Here is an 18243-nt window from a genome sequence, read left to right as displayed (position 1 = left end):
CTATTGTACACAATAGACTGTGGTATAGCATAAACATAACTTTTTAAATGCACTGGGAAACCAAAAAAATCATGAGGCTTGCTTTATTGCAATCACTTTACCACAGTGGTTTATAAAGAACCTGCAGTATCTCCAAGGCAAGCCTGTACGATTTCCTGGGAAGGGAAGTATGATTGGCTCAGTTAAAGTCACATGTCCACACCTTGTCCAGTCAACCATGGCTAGATTGAGAGATACTCTTGTGAAGACCAAACGTGGCAACCAGGAACACAAACCTGGGTGACCCTAGGCATTTAGGGAAGCAAGTAATTCCTAGAAAAGTGGAAAATAATGGGAGTGGGGCACCTACATCAAAAGATATTTACTCAGTCTCATTTAGAGACTTTGATGGAAGCATAAAATCTGAGAAGTGGCTCTTAGTTTTTGACCGGAAGTTACTAGCTATGTTGTAGCCGTAACATCAGTGGGTTGATGCCAAAAGCTTCCCACAAAGAAAGGAGCAGAAAGCCAGAGGCTGCATCATTAAGTGCCTTATCTCAAAAATAATTAGTATTTTTTCTCTATATTTCTCTACAGAAAAGGAGTCCATTTATTCTCTATAATTTCTATACCATATCTTAATTAAAATGGCAAGAAGATATTCTTTAAGACTGGAGACCAGAGCATTAGGGGTAAGAGCTAAGTGCTGCTTGGGTTAAGAAATGACAAGTGTTGCATCTTCCTAACATAAAGGGGAAAAGACCCTGACCACGCGTACAATGAACTCCCCTAAGGAAGGGAAGTTGGGTGAAAGTCTTCTGAGATGGTGTCAATCATGCCAGGGCTATTTTGGACACAAATTATGGATCCACAAACCATTTCTGAATAGTTCAACATCATCACAATCTACCCAGGGACCCAGGGTTCCAGCAGATACGCTCTGAGATTGCTCACAGATCTCCTAAGCAGTGAGATCTGCCTTCTTTGTAAACAGTTTGAAACAAGCTTATAGGTCATAAATGAGGTCGCCCAGTGAGAAGCCCCAAACCAGAAGGGGCTACAGACAAGGGGGCTGTGTGGCCTGTGGCCATTTGACAACATTGTGCTCTCAACACGTTCCCCATATATTCAGCTCAAGGAGGTCATATCCTGCCTCTGTGTCCTCCCTCTCACGTCTCCTCAAACTTAGAATGCTATACCCTTTTGTATTATCCACCAATATTTGTGGGGGCTTGAAGCACATTTGGATCTGAGCCAGCAAGATTAAAGTCTGTACTAGGAAAATCCCCAGCATCTCAAGTCCATGATTATCTTCAGCTGGTTGGGAGCCACCCGGACCACTTCCAGGATGCAGGGCACACCTCGATGCGGCAAAGTTCCTAGGGAGCAGAGTCGGGGGCTGGTGGTTTCTCTACCCCACCACCCACTACCATGGTGCCTGAGGTCTGGATTGCTGGTTCCTTATCTCCTAATCTGGCCTGGAGGGTGTTGAGGTCAGTGTGTGAGAAGGCATAGGCCTGTCACTGGTCACCCCCTGACCTACCACTAAATCCACCACCTTAAGAGAGGATGAGGGTTTAGGATCTTCTATTAGGTCCTCCTCCTAAACTCTTCTGGGTCATTCACTGAACTCAGATAAGTCAGTGGATTCATGGCCCAGAAAGAAGCTGAAACTGAAGAGCGTGGCATTTGTGGGCAAGTCCATCTGATCCCATCACGAACTGCCCTCCGCCATGTGCCAGATGGAGGCAGAAGTCACCAATAAATGCATGGTAGTGTGTTGTCTCAAGGTCAAGGTAAAATTTAAGGGAGAGGAGTGTCATCACCCCATAACCACATCTTCAGTTTCTGTAATAGCTAATGCAATGTGTCAACTTACCTGGCCCACAGGGTGCCCAGATATTTGGTCACATTATTCTGGGTGTATCTGTGAGGGTGTTTTTTGGGAAGAGATTAACAGTTAAATCAGTGAACTCTGAGTAAGGCAGGTTGCCTTCCGTAATGTGGGTGGGGCTCATTCAATCAGCTGGAGGCCCAACTAGGACAAAAGACTGAACTTCCCCACCTGCTTCAGTGGCCACAAGCTCCCTTGTCACTTGTCACTCACATGTGTGTGGCTCTTCGTCAGCTGGAGAATAAGCCCCTGCTCCAAACAGGGCCCCTGAGAGCACTTCACATGAAGACGATAGAGAACCAGGGGTCCTCAGAGAGCATTCCTTCATGGCTTTTCCAAACAAAGCCTAGAGCTCTGGTCCAGCCTGTAGGGACAAAAGTCAGCAGAGAGTGTGGGAGCAGGTGGATCAAAGGGAAGCACAAGTCCAAGTCCAAGACAAGAGAGGATGAGAGAAGGAAAATGGGTCCAAAAGCACCCAAGTGCGGGCTGGTGGTGGCGAGCACAAACTGACCCACCGGCTGGAGGTGGCCTCATGGAGCCAGCCTCAGGAAGGAGAGGGGTGCCAAGGCAGAGCCTGAGACATCCCCAAAGCCAGCGGCTCTCCCTTGGCTGCATGTCCCGAACCAAGCAAATAGGCATCTGCTTTTCACTTAAATAGAACCAACTAGAAAATTGAGTATCAATTCTCTCTGAAGCTTACTATGAAACAAAAACAAAAACCCCTTGTCTAAGTAAATGTGGAGACCCCACCATCCCATCGCGGCCACCTTTTCTCTTGTTTCCTCCCTGCCGCATGATCCTTTCGTCACTGCTTCAGACATAGCAGGGCAAGCTGGACAGCCCCATGGCCTTTCGGTCACTCAGATTGTGTTTGTCTGTGTGCGACTTGAGTACTGATGATGGCTTTCTCTTCTCACAGGCTGTGCAAATACTTCTCGCCCTAATTCACTGCGCACTGGGGGTTCTCTGTGATCGTCTGTTTGTCAGAGAGGAAAAGACACAAAATGCTGGTGTTGTCCCTGTGTTAGTCATAGTAGTGTATTCACTGAGCACAGCACCATTTGTGAGTAAACCATGGTATTTTTTTTTATTTCAGTTCACTTCTTTTTCTAATGTATCAAGTGAATTCCTCATGAGATCAAGCAATGGACTGAAGACCCAATCTCTGACTCTAAGGAGCTCATTTTCCTGTGGAAACAGCCTTAATAAAATGGAGGGTGGGATGGGGGCCAGGGTGGGGCGTGTACACTCAGGAAAAGCCTTTTGCTGTTTGTTCCATGTTTGATAAATTCTTTAAGACGAGGGACATGCATGCATAAAAGATCTTGAAGGGGTATGCTTGAAGAATAATAGAGTGGCTATTTGGAGTTATGAGGCAGACCGAGAATCCAAAGGCCTGAGCTTAATGGCTGGGGCTACAGTAGTGATTTTTTTTTATGGAGATAAATTACTATATTACCAAAAAAAAAAATTCAGATATAATTGACATTGGTTTCAACTGCAAAACATAATGATTCAATATTTGTACATTGCAGAATGATCACCACAGGTCCAGTTAGCATCTGTCACCATGCGTAGTTACAGAATATTTTTTCTTGTGATGAGAACTTTTAAGATTTATTCTCCTTCCTACTGTGGTTCCCTCTCCATGTTTCCAGGTGAAGCCAATCTTTTTTGCTAGGCTCCAGTCTTTTTTCTCGATGGCTGTTTAGCATTCGGTTGTGGTTTTGTTGTAGTTGCCAGGAGAGGCGAGCTCGTGGGCCTACTACTCCGCCATCTTGACCGGAAATCCAAGGCAGTGATTTTATTTTTTAGAGAGGTTGCAAGGAAAGAGAAAAGAAGAGACACGGCAGGGGTTTGAGGGGGTTTGAGTAAGGAAGGATACTGTAATAGTTCCATAGGCATAGTTGCCAAGGTCCCCACCAGAGACACGACCAATTAATTACCAGCCACTACACTCAGGGCAGCCTGAAGTCATGGCTTCCCACAAGTTATTTTTGGCTCATAGTTACAACCAATCCAGAAGCCATTTGTCAATCTGGGGTCATTTTATTCATTCATGATGTGGCCTAGTAACACAACTGACATTCCGGATGTAATCAAGTTTCCAACCTGAATGGAGCTAGAAAGTTGACCCAAGGCCACATTTCTCTTCAGAAGAGGAAGGGTTTTATTCACCTCTTACCGACCCTTTTGCTCTCCTCAACCAAAAACTGGGCTTCAGGAGAGAAGATTTGACTGTAACCCAGTCCCTGTGCCTTGTGAAAAGGGCTCTGAAATGTGCTACTACAGTAACCGCACCTTGGGGAGGGTCCGGCCAGCAGTGCGCTCTCTGGATGAGAGACATTGCCTCAGAGGCCCTCCTTTAGTGCCGGTCCTCACGTGGAGAGCACTTATGGACACGGAGAACCTTCTGGAAGGGGCCAGATGTCACAAAGAGAAATGCTTTAAACTGAAGTAACACAGTGAGTCACGCAATACAAGGCATCTAAAAAGGATCCTAAGTCCACGAGTTAGAAGAGATGCTTAGGGCAGGAATTAGCCACAAATGGTAACTGTCCGATTTCATATCTTTGTGTATCAGGCATCTTCCAAAAATGTTTCAGGTCCGTTTTCTGTAACCGCCACAACCACCCCATGAGACAGCTATCACTGGTCCCCATTTTACCAATGAGGAAACCAGGACTTAGCAAGTATAGGTAACTTTTACAGAGCGAACCAGCGATAAGAAAAAAGCTACAAAGCTTCAGGTCAAAGGTTTTCTGAAACTATTTTCCGTTGATGGAATCTTTTTTTCTACAGCAGGGTGGGGGAAATGTTCTTGCAAATGACAGCCACCCCACTGGCCACAAGAGAGTACTGTCTAACCATCTATGTCATGAGCTTAATAAGCGACAGCCAAAACAAGTGAAGCAACTACTGCTCGTTTCTCATAAAACCTTTGTGAGATCCTTAAGCCCCATCACCCATCCAAAGGTTTCATCAGTGCCAGAGACTTTAGAAGGTCTTTTCATCTCTGTGACAGAGAAATAGAGAATCCATTTCTTAGCGAGCCTACTAATGGTCAGCACAGAACTGACATACACAGGGAAAACCGCTTTCTTCAGAGAATTCAGGGGTACGTTAGATCTCAAGAAAGCCACAGGCACTATGAAAAGTATGCGTTTAGGGGGCCCATCAATGCGAACGGGTGCTTACAAATGCCTGCTTCTACCCCCAGTTCCTCACCTCAGGATCCATGAGCGTGAGCGCGGAGAAGAAGCCAATACGGTACAAGGTATGCCGGAACGCTGGGAGCAACACCAAAGATAAAAAGATTGCCTGGCACAAACTGAGAAGAAGTTATTGCTTCTGAGCCAACTTCTCTGAGGAAGGGGAAATATTCTTCCAAATGTTTGAGTTAAAAAAAAAAAAAAAAAACCTCTTACTTTTTACAAGGGTGCACACTAGTGCATCTTTTTGCGTATGGGTGTTGGGGAAGGCGAAGAGTGAGGAATGGGTTTTGTAAGGTGTCAGATGGGAGGGTTTTGATGGGATGCGTCATTTCCAGCCTGTCGGGTACCAGCCTCCCACCCAAGCACTTGTAACAGTTACCTGCTTGTTTGTTGTGGTGGTGGTTGTTTTAAAGACTTACAGAAATATTTTAGTGAAATCTGTTTCTCCCCCTGAGTTTGAAGTTGCTCCTTGAAAGGCGGTGCAGCTCTGGGTGTACCTGCAGTCATCCCTGGATGGCATTTATTTTAGAAGGGCTCTCTTTGACTGTCCTTTTTCCTGTCTGTAACTTGCCATTAAGGTCCGCTAGCTTCCTGCTGATTGCTCTATTGTTTTCAACAATGCTTGAGTCATGGGCTAATCCAATCAAATGTGGGCTCTTTTAAAGGAATTGCTCCCCAAATCAGTATGTGCGATTTCTTTCTGAAACCAGTACCGCTCTTCCTGTTTCTTTCCCCATCCCTCTGGCAAGTGAGCTGGCCTACAATTAAGCCTGTGCCTCATCTCAATCTATCAGTCCCTCCCAATTGCCTTTCGTCACAACTCCTATTCTTGAGAGTACCCTTACGTCTAGACTTCTCCATACTCTGTTGTAAATGAAGGTCACTCTTCTGGGGGAGACTGAAGCCCTCTATTCTATGGCCTTCTTGTCCCCTGGACAAAATCTCTGAGCCAAGGCTCTGGTGCTAGGATGTGCTGGGGGACAAGGACAATGAGGTGCTTCTCCCCGAGTGACACCTCCACTTTAAGAGCTACGGGCTTGGTGAAGAAGGACAGCAGCCCCAGGTCTCTTCTGTTTGCCTCTCATGTTGTGAAACCCCTACCCCGTAAGCCAGGGCAGGGGTGATCAGGGCCTGGTACTCTCACACCCAAGATACAGCCTCCATCCCTTGAGTGGGGACTGGGCAGAAGAAGAGAGCCCCCCTCTTTTGCCTCAGCAACAGGGAGCTGGGAGCAGAGTCAGCAATGCTAATTAGATTACCTGCCCCTCCACGGAGGACAGCACTGGACAAAACTCAGCCTGGGACTTGAGGGGAATGGGGGCCCTGCATTCTCGGCCGCACCAAACTAGAGTGGTCTTGCTGAGCTGAGAGGAGGTCAAGAGGGTGCGGATCTCGGTTCAGACACCACAGAGACACTTTTTACTGAGTTTTAGTAGATTTCCTTAAATAAATGCTTCTTCACGTACTGCATGCCCTGAGGACTATTTCCAGAGATTTTAAATCATTGGGTTTATTTTGAGTAACGTTCACAAGTTCTGTTAGGTTGTTGGTCCGTAAAGTTCCTCACCCTCTCACGCTAGAAGCAGAACCCTTCAAAAGTAATCATGTTGTATATTAAATTCAAATGCTTGATTAGGATTTTTTGGAACATAAATATCTTTCTGTAGGTGATCCTGGTTCATAAGCCTCTCTGACCTCATAAATGGACATAGGGTAAGCATGTGGAGGCAGTATCAGTGTGCATTTTCTGGAGCGTGCCACAACCTGGATTTTTGCTAAGGAAAAATCTTTCTAGCTGATACTCCTAGTAACATCGTTCTACGTCCCCCTAAAGATAAAACTGAGACTCCTTGGCACAGCAAACTAGATTCTTCATAATCTATCCCCTGCCCACTTCTCTGGTCATACTTTATCCAACTCCCCTTCAGTGCTCCACATTTCAGCCACATCAAATGCCAGGTGTCTTCCTGGAGCTTTCCCACGCTTCTGAAATGGTGCATACACTCTTCTCTTTTCCATAATACACTTTCTCAATTTTGTCCACCACTGTGAACTGAACCTGGCTATATCAGGGAAATATCGGGATGATGCAAGGCTCATAGCATCCACAGGAGGTGAAGGACCAGGCTTAGAAAATAAATGGAGGAGAGGGTATGGCTCAGTGGTAGCGTGAGTGCCCAGCATGCATGAGGCCTGAGGTTCAATCCCCAGTACCTCCATCAAAAATAAATAAAGCCTAATTATCCCTAAAAAAATTTTTAAAAAGAAAAGAAGTGGATCTGAAGAAGTTCCAGAAAGCATAGACGCACAATAGCTGTGTTTTAGCAAAGAATATCCGGCCAAGTTGTTCCCATCCAGCACCCAAGCCTCCCACTATCCCCTATGTAACATCACAGCTGCCACTTGTAGGAATGAATTCCAGGCTTTCATTCATCTTTAAGTCACTTGCTCAAGATTTACAATCCTTAGGAGGAGAATTACACGGGCCATGGCCCAGCCCTGGCTCTTAGACTGAAGAGAGGGAGGACCTCCCTCTTCTGACTTTCACAGAAGTTTGATAAACTTCCTTCATAAAGACTAAACCAATGAGGAGAACCCTCAAAACAGGAAGGGGGCTGCCTGCTGGACAATCAAAAGTTCGCATGTCCCATTATGGCTTTTCCTTTGGTTAACTGGCATCAAATCACAGCCCTCTTCTCATTATTTAAAAAAAAAAAAAAAAGCCTCTTTAAAATGTAACTATCCTCACACATACATACAAAATGCATGCTGCCCCTTTGCAAAGGGATATCGCCTCTCTTCTCAGCTCATGCAAGCCCTTCAGTGCCATTCAAAAGAGTCTGGATGCTCTCCTGAGGGAAGTTGGGACCCTGGAAAGGTTTTAAGTCACAAAGTGACATTACTAAGGATGAATGACACTGACAAATCCTAGACTGGAAGCTCACCCATATCATGACATTTATCGAATTTTATTAAATGAAACTAAGTGTTTGTCATTTTATCTCCCCCATTCGATTGTAAGATTTTTGAGTTGAAGTCTGAGTTTGTTCTTAGCACAATGTTTAGCGTGTTGTAGGCACTGTATAATTATTTTTTGCATGACTAAATAAATACCTTGGCTGAAAAAAAGAATTTTTATCCTGATTAGGTTCCAGACAAATGGAAGGCAGACTCATGATATCAATTGCAATAAGAGTCCAGAAAATCAGGTTAAAATGTTCCACTTGAATGTCCCGGCCAGTACTACACGCTGATTGCTTCATCGAAACCTGTTTGTGCGGCCCCTGACCAGTTTTCTCTGTGTGTCTGTTACAGCTTATCTCTGCCAGTGTTATGAACATCTTTAGCGCCTGCTTATCTGCACTTGGTACAATCATGTTATGCATTGCGTGTTTCTCTTTCAGTTCCGAAAAGAATGAATATGTTTGGTCACATGTAAGTACCACATTTGATAATAACGGATCAAAATTTTAAATTAAAAGAAAAAAACTATGGTGAATGATGTATATTGCAGTGAGTGAGGCATAGAAAAGGCAGCCAAAGTTGTCAAACATCTCAGGAGAAATACAAAAACAAACTGTATTTCCTCAAGATGTTTGTCGTGGAAGTATTTAAAAAATCAGTTTTCTTCTGAAATTTGGAAACGCTAGGAACCTCGGAGAAAGAGGTGCACCTGGGGCTATCAGAGCTGGAAGGGGGAGGAAGAACCCTCCCCTGGGGGCTTTGGAAGGATCGTGGTCCTGCTGATACATTTCTTTTGGACTTTTGCCCTCCAGGACTGGGAGACAGTTGTGTTAAGCCACCTAGCTGTGACATTTTATTACAGCAGCCCTAGGAACCCAAATGGCCGTTCACACTTCTCTCACGGTCTGAACCAATGGAGCTAAGACACAAGAATCAAGCAGATGCAGATAAAACTATCAGCTCTGTTGGTGGTTGTTGCAGGTGACTGCTACACAGAGTCTCCTGTATACAGGAGAAGGAGTTTTAAATCTTTGGCCAAGTGAGCTTACTGACATACTGATACCTCCCTTCATGAATTAAACTCATCCCCCTAGTTACAGATGGACCACAGGCCTCCCTGAGCTGGGCCGAGACAATCACCAGATGTGGAGGAGAAGAACGTGAGGCCATAAGCACCAATCACTCTGACAAAAAAGAGAACGCAGAAGGAGTTAGGTTCCTTCTCTCAACATCACCAGTTAGATAAGCCCCTGCTTCTCGCATGGGGAACTGTAAGTGAAGAGCTTGGAAAAGCACCAGAAGCCATCCCTACCTGGTTCTAAGAGAGCAGAAGCTCCTACATTGGGTCGCGGTAGAAATGTGGAGAGGGAGAGTGGTTCCACCCAAGGCAGGTAATAATGCCCATGCTGTTTAAGTCAAAAGAAAACAGAACGTGCAGATTATACGTGCACTGTTGGAAAAGCACAAATCACAGATCACATGGTCATTCTCACCAACAGAGGGAGTATAAAGACAGAAAGAGATGGGCACCCAGGAGAGTATCTGGTACTATAGCTTCTCTCTCTACTTTTCGGTCCACTCTTCCTGTGTAAAGTAGAAATAAAAGTATCCAATGTGTAGGGTTGTTGCTGGAAGTAGAGTGCTTAACCTAATGCTCGGTACCTATAAAGCACTCAAGAAATTTAAAACATACTTTGTTGTTATGAAAAATACCCTGAAAGGAATCATAGTTGTGTGAGGCTGATAAGATGCATGATATTCACTCTGTTTTCTAAGTGTTGTATTGTTTTTAAATGGTTCATTAATATGAGGAATATTTCTTTTCTTTTGGATTCAGTTAGCTGGTAGCATGCTTTTACAGTATTTACTCTTCAGCACCATCTCCGAACTGCTCGTTACAAGCATAACCATCGTCTGGATTGTGAGAGCACTGCATCATCCAGAAACCGGTGAAGAGAGTAAGTCATTTTGTTTCTGGCTGACAGATCAAGATAAAACAGCTTCTGTTAAGAACGGTCTCTGAGGGACTCAGGTTTAGCTAGAATTGAGAAACAGAAGTTTGCTTCTAAACTGAGGTCGGGGGGCTGCTGAAACTATGCCAGAATGTCCCTTGCTTGATGCTGGGTAAAACCGAAGTCAAACAACTTGTCTTAAGCAAAGTTATGTGGGAGAATTCTGTCTTTCAGACTTGCATCTCCCAGGAGATTAACAGAGGCGACTTCAGCTGAAGAGGTTTCACAGGTCATACCAAATACAGGAACACCAAATGCTACAGACTCTGAGATTCAGATTTAGCTATGAAATGTTAGTTTCCAAAGTTTGAGGTCTTCAAATGCCTTCAGAAGGTAAAGATTTTAGAGGACATCAAAAAGATTACTTCTGGAATCAAAGAATAAAGATCTCTAAAAATCCTTTCCTCTGTAAAATAAATGAGAACATTGGCAAAAGGTGTTATATCTATATTTTCAGAACGCTGGAAATCACAGAAAATTGCAACAATTCAAGGAGCACTTATTCAAGAAAAATGGCTGAATCTTGGTAAAAACAGTGAGCTTTGCGGTGGTGTCATTTGCCCTATTCCCATCCTCCTTGCCCCACCTCCACAGCAGCCTTTAAATGAAACAACTGTGCAACCACAGTACTTGGGAAAAACACCTGCCTAACAGCTACCATATGAGGGGAAACAGGATTGCAGTGCCCCAAAGCCCCACCCCCAGAGAACTGTTTCTGACTTCTCGGCAGCTCCCTGGATATCCCCACTGGCAAGGCTCTTCTTAAGTTGACCTCATTCAAAGCTCAATCGCTGTGAACAGCTTTTTTCCCTGGGATGTTTTCCAGAACAATCAGTGGCACTTAACATCATGTTTGCCTAAACCAAGGATGACAGCTGGGGAAAACAAGAAGCTGACGCAAAAAAACTTAGAAGACTGGGGAATACAATGTCCACAGGGGACTTTGAAATTATGACAATACCTGGAAATAATAAAGGCCATGTGCATGAGCAAGGATGTATGGATGCCCAGGAGAAGCCTGAGCGTGACCTGTCTCCCACCTCTGGCTGACCTGAGGTCTATCCGCAAGCCGGAAGCTATGGCTAAGGCAGAGTTGCAGACTGTCTCCCGGAGCTTTAACGACTCACCCCAACACACACACGCAGACAGCCTCTCAGCAAAGACTGAGAAACATATTGGTGGAAGGCAGTTAAGGAAGTCTTTGTCCAATCGTTCAATGACCACTAAGCTAACAGAGCAGAGACATCAGTGCCTACACGTGACAAAGATGAAACTTTACACAATTAGTCCAGGCAAGTCGCTAAACAGAATAACAAAAACAACAACACAACAAACCGCTGGGAGGATCTGATTTCCAACAGTAACACATTATATTATTTTAATACCCACTTTTTAGCAAAAGACGTTATGAGACATACAGAGAAACAGAAAAGAATAGCCTAAACACAAGGGGAAAAAGTAATCGAAAGGAACTGGATCTGAAGAAGCCTAGCTGTTACATTTACTAGAGAAAAAATAAACTTTAAATCAGCTATTATAAGTATGCTCTGAGAATTAAAGAAACCATGTCTAAAAAAACTAAAGGAACATATAAGAGCAACGTCTCATGATAAAGATGTCAATGAAGAGAGAAACTATTCAAAAGAACCAAATAGGACTTCTAAAGCAGAAAACAAATAACTAAAACGAAAAATTCACTCAAGGAACTCAACAGAATATTTGATCTGACAGAAGAGATAATCTGCAAACTTAAAGATAGGTTGAAGATTGAAATTAATCAGTGAAATAGAATGAAAACAAGTTAAGAAAAATGGACACAGCTTCAGACACCTTTGAAACGCAATCAGTTATACCAAAATGTGCATAATGAGAGTCACAAAATGAAAAGCAAGGGGGGGAAAATGCAACACAAAGAGTTTTTGAAAATATCTTGGGTGAAAACCTCAAAATTTGATGAAAAACATTATTTTATACACCCACGAGTTCAACAAGCTCCAAATGGGATAAACAAAAAGAGATCCAAACCTAAACACATTGTAAACAAAACGCCAAAAGACGAAGACAAAGAAAAAAATCTTGAAATCAGCAGAAGACAAGGAATTTATCCAGTAAAAGGGAGCTTCAATAAAATTAGCAGCTTATTTCTCATCAGAAATCATGGAGATCAGAAGACTGAGTGAGATGACCCCTTCAAAGCACTGAAAGAAAAATACTGTCAACTGAGAATTATACATCCTGCAAAGCTATCCTTTGAAAATAAAGCAGTAATTAAGTCATTCTCAGATAAGTGAAACTGATAAAGTGTCACTATAGCAGACACATCCAACAGGAAATTCTAGAGCTGGTCCTTCAGACTGGAAAGGAAAGGAAACTGGAGAGTAAACAGAATTGATCAGAAGAAACAGAGATTCCCCATTAAAGATAACTTCATAGGTAAATATAAATTTCAGTATGAATGTATTTTTGTTTCAAACCCTTTTCTTCTATACAATTAAGAAAGAACTCATAAAGCAATAATTATAAAACTGTTTACACTTATAAGGTATAAAGATGTAATTTATATAGTAGTAATAGCACAAAGGTGGAGAGCAGAGCTACAGAGGGGCAAATTTTTATAGACTATTGAAATTAAATTTGTATAATCTGAAGTGGATTATTATAAATTAAGATTTTAACTCTAATCTCCAGGAAACCACTAAGAAAATAATTCAAAAATAATATAATAAAAGAAATAAAAGTATAATTTAAATGGTATAAAAGAGAACATCTATTTAACATAAAAGAAGGGAGTGATAGACAAATAGAAGAACAGAAAAAACAAGATATAGAAAGCGAACTGCAAAGTGGCAGACAGAAATCCTATCTTATCGGTAACCACATTAAATGTATGTAAATTAAACATTTCAATCACAAGGCAGAGATTGGCTAAACGGATTCTTAATTATGTGCTCCAATTAAAAGTGGTATGCAAGAGGCACACTTCAAATTCAAAGATGGGGGAGGATATAGCGCAGGTGGTAGAGCACATGCTTAGCATGCACGAGGTCCTGGGTTCAATCTCCAGTACCTCCTCCAAAAATAAATAAGCCTAATTATCTCCCCCACCATCCTGCCAAAATAAAATAATAAAAAGGTAATAATTAAATACAATAATAAAGAGATTTTTAAAAAATTCAAAGACACAAATAGATTGAACGTAAGTATGGGAAAATGTATATAGAAACCAAAAAAGAGGTGGAGTGGCTATAGAAATGACAGATAACATAGATTTTAAGACAAAGTGTTGCTAGAGATAAAGAAGGACATTTTTATAATGATAAAAAGGTCAGTCCCTCAGGAACACATGACAGTTAACAAGCATGTGTGCACCTCACAAGAGTCCCAAAATATATGAAGCAAAAACTAACAGCTTTGACAGGAGAAACACAAAATTTTTTACATAACAGTTGGAAATTTCAATACCCCACATTCAATAATTTGAATAAAATAGAATGCAGCAAAAGAAAAAACAGACAAATTGGACTTCATGAAAATTAAAAATTTTGTGCATCAAAAGGCAGTATCAACAGAGTAAAAAGGCAACCCACACAATAGGAAAAATGCTTGCAGATCATGTATCTGAATATAATACAACATAAAAAATTCAACAACAACAGTAACAACCCAATTCAAAAATGGGCAAATGACCTGAAAAGACATTTCTCCAAAGATGTACAAATGGCCAATAAGCACATCACTAATCGTTAAGGAAATGCAAATCAAAACCTCAGTGAGATACCATCTTACACCCATTAAGATGGCTAATATTTTTTTAAAAAGCCACAGAAGATAACATGTGTTGGTGAGGATGTGAAAAATTGGAACCCTTGTGCAGTGTTGCTGGGAATGTGAAATGGTACGGCCTCTATGGAAAACAATATGGTGTTTACTCAATAAATTAAAAATAGAATTATCATATGATCCAGCACTTCCACTTCTGGATATATACCCAAAAGAATGAAAACAGGGTCTCAAAGAGATATTTGTACACCCATGTTCAACAGCAGCAGCATTATTTACAATAACTAAAACATGGCAACCCAAGTTTCCATAGACAGATAAATGGATAAGCAAAATGTAGCCTATTCATACAACGGAATATTATTCAGCCCTAAAAAGGAAAGAAATTCTGACATATGCTACAATATGCATAAATCTTAGAGATATTATGCTAAGTGAAATAAGCCAGTCACAAAAAGACAAACACTGTGTGATTCCACTTATATGAGATACTAGAATAATCAAAATCATAAGACAGAAAGGAATGGTTGTCAGAAGCCAAGGAGAGGGGGTAATGTGGAGTTACTGTTTAACAAGCATAGAATTTCAGTTTTACAAAATGAAAAGAACTGTGGAGATGGATGGATGGTGGTGATGGTTCCACAATATTATGTACATACTTAAGGCCACTGAGCTCACATTTAAAATTAAGGTGTTATATATTATGTGTATTTCAGCACAGTTTTTAAAAATTGAAAAAAAAATCAATCAATATAATATACTACCTTAATAGAATAAAGGATAAAGACAATAAGTAAATACTGATGGAAAGAAATAGACTGTAATGGCTGATAAGCTCATCTCCTCATCTCTGAATTCTTTCCAAATAAAAATAGACAATTAATCCCTCCAAAAGAATTGCATATTAACAAAACAGCCTACAACTCTGTCTGGATCCAGAAGAATGGCATGTTTGTGCCATTGTGCGTGGAGGAGAGTAATGGAAAGTGACGCCAGTTCTAAATAGGGCTACACCACCTTACTGAAGAGTTTGGGATTTAGTCTATAAGTACCAGCATGCTATTGAAGGGCTTCACACAGAAGAGTTTCCTTATCAAACTTTATGGTTATTTTATTTCCTGCAGCAAATTACAGATCCCCCCACCAAACTGCTGAATCAATCAGGAAATATGTCCTCTCTTACAACAGCAAGTCCACAAGTAGGGGACTTCAGGATCAATTGGTTCAATAGCTCAGTGATGTTATCAGTGACCCAGATTCTTTCCGTCTTCCTCTGCAATCTTCATCTTTATCCTAAGGCCATAGGATGGTGAGGGCAGCCTACTTCCTGGTTCAGATGCAGCAGGAGAAACTGGCTTCTCTTTCTCAGAAGCCAAAAGGAATCCTCTCTACTTCACACTGGCCCAGTTGCCTTCGGCCAGCCCATCTCTGAACTGAGTAGTGGCAGAGGGGCTGGGATTGCCGTGAAGAATTCAGATAAGTGTGCAGTAGAGTGATTTTGAAGGAGTCATTCATCAGAAGAACAGAGATCGGATTAGAGAAGGACAAGGCAGGAGACAGGGATAATTAAGGGGTTGCTCCAACAGGAAACATGTTAGCCAAATGCAAGTCCCTAAATTTCAACAATAGGGGATAAAGAGAAGATGATAAACTTGAAAGATACTTAGGAAGTTTATTAATGTTTTGTATATTAGTATTCACACTCGATGTTCCTGGATAACTAATGTCTCAGATTTAACTAAAATTAGTTTCATAAACTGCTTCTCCTTTATTTCTAACTGCTCAACAATTGTTGTGCTTAGCTTTGAATATGGATCGGTTTTTCACTTGATTATAAACCTGTTCAAAGCGTTTGTGAATTTTCAGGCTTTTTGTGTCTGTGCTAAGACAACACAATATTCTTAAAACTTAAAACACAAAAAGCAAAAATGCAAGCGTTTTACTCAGGAAAATAATGACACTGTCCTCATTAGAATGTCTTCTGCAGTGACACCCCAAAATCGTGTCATCTGAGCCAGATAGCTCTCTGCTCCATTGGTTGTTCAGATGTTTCTCCTTCTGACCCAGAACGGGAAGCAGAGGACCCAGGAGGAAACTTAGGACCCACCAGAGTCCAGCTGGAGATTGAAGTGATTCTGCAAAGAGTAGTAGTTTAGCTTAATAAGGTTGTTGTGGTTCATTGAAACCTCGGGTTCCTGATGGACCCTGGGTCTGATGTGCATTTGACTCCACTCCAAGACAGAGTAGATACAACCTCCTCATTATGGTTTCAACTGGTCGCACTCTAGGTTTACATGTTTGTTTCTGGTTTCTACTGTTTTGCCTTGTTTTGACTCAGTGGCTAAGGACAAGGCTTTTATTTCAGAGAATAATAACAAGTAATTTGCTATCACTTAACTCACCCCAGGTTACTCACTGTCGGAATCTACTATCTCTTCATAATTTGCAAAGACCCAGTGTGACTCCAGTGAAGACAAGATTAATTGTGAATTAGTGACGAACTCCGTAATTTTTTTTCAAGAGGCCTCATGGAAAATGCATTCGAATGAAGTCTTTTCCACTACTCTTTTTTCCTACTTCTTCAATAAAGGATGCAATTTGACCACAAGTTGACTCTTCCTTTCTTAAGAGCCAGTCTGAGTTGACAACGGATAAACACAGCCAGCTGGGGCAGTGTAGGAATGTAATAGTGAATGTCCACTTGCACTCAAGTTGGAAGAGGTTGGCCTGAGTGAAGGGACTCCTTCATGTGAACGAAGGAAATAGTCTAACCTTGGGAGCAGGTGTAATGCCGGTGTAGTAAGAGCAAGACTCCTGATGGCTCCAGGCTTTTATTTTCTCACCTACAAAACAGAAACAATAGTCCCAAGCCCAGTAGATGCAAAGATCAAATGACAAAACATCATTACAAGGCTTTACAACAGCTCCTAGTTTACAGTAATCCCTCAGTAAAGTATTATTTATCATTTATTAGCTCTTATCACTGTATCTGCAGCATGATGATACAGGAGGCTACATGGAATTTTTTCTATTTTTCAAGAATTGGTGACAGAGTCCACGTCTGAAGATGTACTCAACATTCTAACCCCCCAAAAATCAATTGAGATCTTGCGGAGAGGTGCTGTCATGGGTTGAATTGTGTTCCCCCCACACACACTAAAAAAGGCTACATTAGAGGCCTAGTCCCCGGTGCCTCACACTGTGAGCTTACTTGGAAATGGGGTAACCAAGTAATCAAGTTAAAATGAGGTCATCAGGGTGGGGCCTTTTCCAATATGACTGGTGTCCTTATAAGAAAGGGAGATTTGGACACTGAGGCAGACACACAGGGACGATGTGAAGACATCGGGGGGAACATCTTGTGAAGACAGAGGATTGCAGTGATGCAACTGCAAGCTCCGGAAAACCAAGGACTGCAGGAAACCCCCAGGAACTGGGAAGAGGTGAGGAAGGGTCCTTCTACAGGTTCCAGAGGGAGAGGACCCTGTCACAACCTTGCCTGTGGACTTGTGGCTTTCAAAACAATAAGACAATACATTTCTGTTGTCCTAAGTCACCCAGTTTGTGATGCTTTGTGACAGCAGCCCTGGAAACAAACACAGGTGCTTTCCCACAATACCGGGCACTGCATCCCCCGCGGCCCCTGGAGGGTTATGGGTTTATGAGGGGAGAGTCCCCTCTCACTCAGCATCCCACAGCGAGCGTGCGGCACTTGAGTGTGTCTGCTCTCTGGAGGTGAGGGAGAGGAAATGCAGCCATAAAGCTTGTGGGTGTCTACAGGAGAGCCCCCATCCCCCACTGACGGGCTTCGAGCCTTGGGTGGGACATTCCAACCTGTTCCAGAACAGCCAGAGCAAGAGCTGGCAGTGTTAAGAGAAGGCATGGCTGTGTGACCAGGTAGAGGGGCCATGGACCACCCCTGGAGTTCAGAGTTTGCAAGAGGGAGAAAAGAAAGATCCCACCAGTGCCTGCAGGCCCCAACACTGGGCCACTGGAGAGAGATGAGGCAGGAAGCTTCAGGCTTCCTGGGAATTGCAGCATGGAGAGCCACGCAGAGCAAAGCCTTCAGCAAAACGCTGCCAGTTGAGGGTCAGTATGAAGATGAGGCCAAATTACGAAAGGGGCCACCAAGGCCTAAGAGAACAGCTCAGAGTTGAGTGGCTCTTTATTGTGGCCGGTATGAGCCTTCACATACTCAAATAGATTGAAGAGATAATCTATAGAAAAGGGACCGTATCTTGACATGGGGTTTTACACAAGGGGAATAACTCATAGCAAGCAAGCAAGCAACTCATCTCTCTATGAATAGCCATGTGTCAGAGATTCCCTTGGCACCCACACTGCACATAGAGGAGACAGGCGAGAATGAGGCTGTCCCAGCCGTAGTCCCAACCATCCC

General features: G+C 42.6%; 1 protein-coding gene across 1 annotated transcript; it reads left to right on the top strand.

Moving 5' to 3' along the window:
* The first annotated feature begins 626 nt into the window (after positions 1 to 626).
* Positions 627 to 16286, top strand: LOC141578935 (membrane-spanning 4-domains subfamily A member 12-like). Its single transcript, XM_074373007.1, has 6 exons — positions 627 to 671; positions 2793 to 2936; positions 5094 to 5150; positions 8404 to 8523; positions 9890 to 10010; positions 16252 to 16286. Exons 1-6 carry the CDS (start codon positions 627 to 629, stop codon positions 16284 to 16286), a joined length of 522 nt encoding a protein of 173 aa, XP_074229108.1.
* The last annotated feature ends 1957 nt before the right edge of the window (positions 16287 to 18243 follow it).

The sequence above is a fragment of the Camelus bactrianus genome, chromosome 10, assembly GCF_048773025.1.
Source record: "Camelus bactrianus isolate YW-2024 breed Bactrian camel chromosome 10, ASM4877302v1, whole genome shotgun sequence".
Lineage (NCBI taxonomy): Eukaryota > Metazoa > Chordata > Mammalia > Artiodactyla > Camelidae > Camelus > Camelus bactrianus.
The sequence above is the reverse complement of the archived record's forward strand: the minus strand, read 5'-3'. Positions and strand labels throughout refer to the sequence as shown.

Bases quoted from the DNA above. Each gene is read 5' to 3' on its own strand.
- LOC141578935 (XM_074373007.1), top strand. From the start codon at position 627: ATGGCAAGAAGATATTCTTTAAGACTGGAGACCAGAGCATTAGGG. The intron at 672-2,792 runs GTAAGAGCTAAG...CTCTTCTCACAG, and splicing joins TGGAGACCAGAGCATTAGGG to GCTGTGCAAATACTTCTCGC. The intron at 2,937-5,093 runs GTGAGTAAACCA...TTCTACCCCCAG, and splicing joins CACTGAGCACAGCACCATTT to TTCCTCACCTCAGGATCCAT.